Raw genomic sequence first — 3,055 nt, 5'->3', positions numbered from 1 at the left:
TTCTTCAAAACTGTTTTAGCTTTGCACACCGATAAGCCAGCTTTTCATAACAAAGAAATCAATGATATTTTTCTTTCAAGACACCTCCTACAATGAAACTAATTTTCGAACACCTTCGACTTCTTGCATTTTTCAGCAGATGCTCGTGACATTTTTACGGAGGTTTACTTAACACACACATTTTATGTACATCTATTACAAACACCAATTAAATAAAGTTGTTCATGGCATACATTTTTTATTTGAAATATACGTTTGCAACATTTATTGGACCATAATTTCTATTGAAGCAAAATACAAGATTATTTTTTACGCCTATTCAAACACATTTAAATTGGGCTAATTAAGCTATAAATTACATAAAACATACATACAAATGCAGAAAAAGCATTGGGAGCAAATGCAATTGAGAGCAATAAAGAGCAACTTTCAACAAATTTTTTCAATTAATAATGCAATTTAATACTATTGTAAAGCAATGCTTCCTCCTTTTCTAAATAGCAACAATTTGCACAATATTTTGCTTACAAAAGCAGTCACGCTACACTAAAGCTTGCGCAATATAACTTTTTCGATTATATAGTTAAACAATCAATATTTTTAAGTGTGTATAGTGTATATTTTGGTTATAAATTTAAGCAGATTTTAATTTATAAATTCATAATTTTCTCAATTTGTATTGAATTTGTGGCTGCTTTGCTCTGCTGCCTCTAATGCATCTATAGCTGCTGCAGTTTATTGTCATTATGTTAATTGTCTGGCGCATATGCAAGTTTTTATGCGCATGTTTTTAATACAAATGTAGATAGATACATACATACAAACATATGCTATTGTTGTATAGTAAGAGTTGGCAGAAAATTGGTCAGTTCCTCAAAACTCAACATCTACAAAGAGATAATCACATTATTTTTAACTCTTTTCGTTTAATACAATTTTTTACTAAAAAAGAATGTTAAGCTTTATAATCAATACTCATGACATAAATATTTTTTTCTATAAATAAAATCACTTTTTTATAAGCGTTTGCTATTAATTTATAAACACAACTTTAATTAATGTCTATGTATATTTCTTTTTTGCTCTGTTTTAACAAATCTTTTTGCATTATATTCTTAAGCATATTGGTTTCTGTTTGCATATATTTTTGAGTTGACATGGCTTTGCTGTATTTGTATGAGCGCTTAATTAGCGCACCCTCTTGTGTACCTTGTGTACTATACATATGTACATATATTTTTATTTGTATACATGTAAATAACACCATTTTTCAACAACAATCTCAAAGTGTGCATAATTTGAACGAGTATTTAGTACATGAAGTTTATTTACGGACAGAACTCGATAAAATGCAATTCCATTACATTTATAATACATAGAGTTAGTTGTGAATGTAGTTCAGTTCGATGTTGCTAGTTTACTTTAAAATTCCAGCTTTAGATAGTTTGCCTTTTGGTGCTAATTATATCTACAATCATCTTTTGACTTCATATATATAGTAAAACTAAATTATCTGCAAGTTTAACTTGTGTGCGTTTAATCCTTATTTTTAAGACCTAGCATTGCTTCTGCGACGCCCAGGAAGTAAACCATCTGCGCAATGCCAAAGAGTGGCGCGATCACAATCATTCGGCAGAGCCCGCCCTTGAAAAATGCAGTCGGACCTTCGTACTTGAATGTTTTACTAAACAAAGAAAAAATATAATTTACTTATTTAAATTAAACAAAATAAAAGCATACTCCTTGCAATTACTCACCTAACACAATCGACGATGCCCTTGAACTCTTTCTCGCCATCCGCTTTCTTAATAGCCTGCAAACGCGTCTTCACCACATCCAACGGATTGACAAAGAGCGCAGCAAATGAACCAGCTGCCAAACCAGACAGGAAGGAACACCTATGAATAACAAGATACTCTTGTGTCAAGTTTCTATCGTCTTAATTGTTAAATTCGCACTTCGCATACATACCAGAATACTGCCTCTCCAGAACCATCATTTCTGCGTGGCCCCAGCGCATTTAACGTAGCAAATAGTGGGAAATAAACAATGGAAAATGTTACATCGCGCGCGCCAGTTGCCCCGATACCCTTATATAGACCGAAAATACCCTTCTCCTTGATTAACTGTGAGGCTAATTTAGTTGCCGAAACTTTTTCGACTGTTTTGCCAGCTAATTTAGCCTGCGCTGCAATTCGACCCGCGTCTTGCATTTGAATCTTTAATAACTCCATAGGAGTAGTAACAATAATTTGGAATGCACCAGCTAAACCACCTGCCAACATTTGACTGGTCATCGGCAATTGACCATCCTTGGTGGTCAACTTGTGACGAAAGTAATCGTTGGCAGTCAGCTTGATCGCTTTTTCAGGTGTGATGAGTAATATGTTGACACCCGAACCACGATACATACCGAAGTAGCCCTCGGCGTGATATGTCTTGCGAAAGCAGTCGAACCTGGAGAAAGAGTTGAGAATATTTACTTTGTTTTTTTAAGCATTGCGGAAACATTTATCGTAGTGAGACTTACATGTTTTTATACATTTTTTCGCCATTTGGGCCAACTTGTTGATTTTGTAAACGGGTTTTGACCAAATCCAGCGGGAAGACACAAGAGACACCAATGATGCCGGCGATGCCACCATTGATTATTTTCGGTAGCAAGCTGTTAGAGGAGTTACGACATATATTAGACACATAAGTTAGTCATTAAATAAATTTGTGTGATGTGAGGTGCATCATATACATATGAAAATCGATCGATGATGTACAATAAGTTTACATGCCAGATAAGAATCTTAAATGCTAAGATGCTTAATGTCAAAATATGTACATATGTATCTATGTATGGTACTAAATTAGGGTGCCTCTCCAAAAAAATTGCGGAGTTCCCACCGGAATTATAAAATGTATTATATTATAAGACTATCTGCTAAAGTATTTCGCAAACATTTTAAGATTTACGTCAGCTATGCCGATATGAAAATATCTGAGAAGATCGAATTTTTTATCAAAAAAATAAAATTGTCGGCCGCTGGGGTGTAGTGGTAAGCAG

The 3,055-nt window shown here is 34.1% G+C and overlaps 1 protein-coding gene across 1 annotated transcript; it reads right to left on the bottom strand.

Annotated features, from left to right (window-relative positions):
• Positions 1-213: 213 nt before the first annotated feature.
• Positions 214-2,691, bottom strand: LOC108382401 (mitochondrial glutamate carrier 1-like). Its single transcript, XM_017638776.1, has 4 exons — positions 2,531-2,691; positions 1,972-2,457; positions 1,758-1,898; positions 214-1,684 (listed from the first exon to the last, which is right to left on the bottom strand). The coding sequence occupies exons 1-4, from the start codon at positions 2,542-2,544 to the stop codon at positions 1,537-1,539; spliced, it is 789 nt and encodes a 262-aa protein (XP_017494265.1). The 5' UTR covers positions 2,545-2,691; the 3' UTR covers positions 214-1,536.
• Between the last annotated feature and the right edge of the window lie 364 nt (positions 2,692-3,055).

The sequence above is a fragment of the Rhagoletis zephyria genome, unplaced genomic scaffold, assembly GCF_001687245.7.
Source record: "Rhagoletis zephyria isolate East Lansing unplaced genomic scaffold, Rhagoletis_zephyria_1.1 Rzeph_scaffold_26765, whole genome shotgun sequence".
NCBI classification, from domain to species: Eukaryota; Metazoa; Arthropoda; class Insecta; order Diptera; family Tephritidae; genus Rhagoletis; species Rhagoletis zephyria.
The sequence above is the reverse complement of the archived record's forward strand: the minus strand, read 5'-3'. Positions and strand labels throughout refer to the sequence as shown.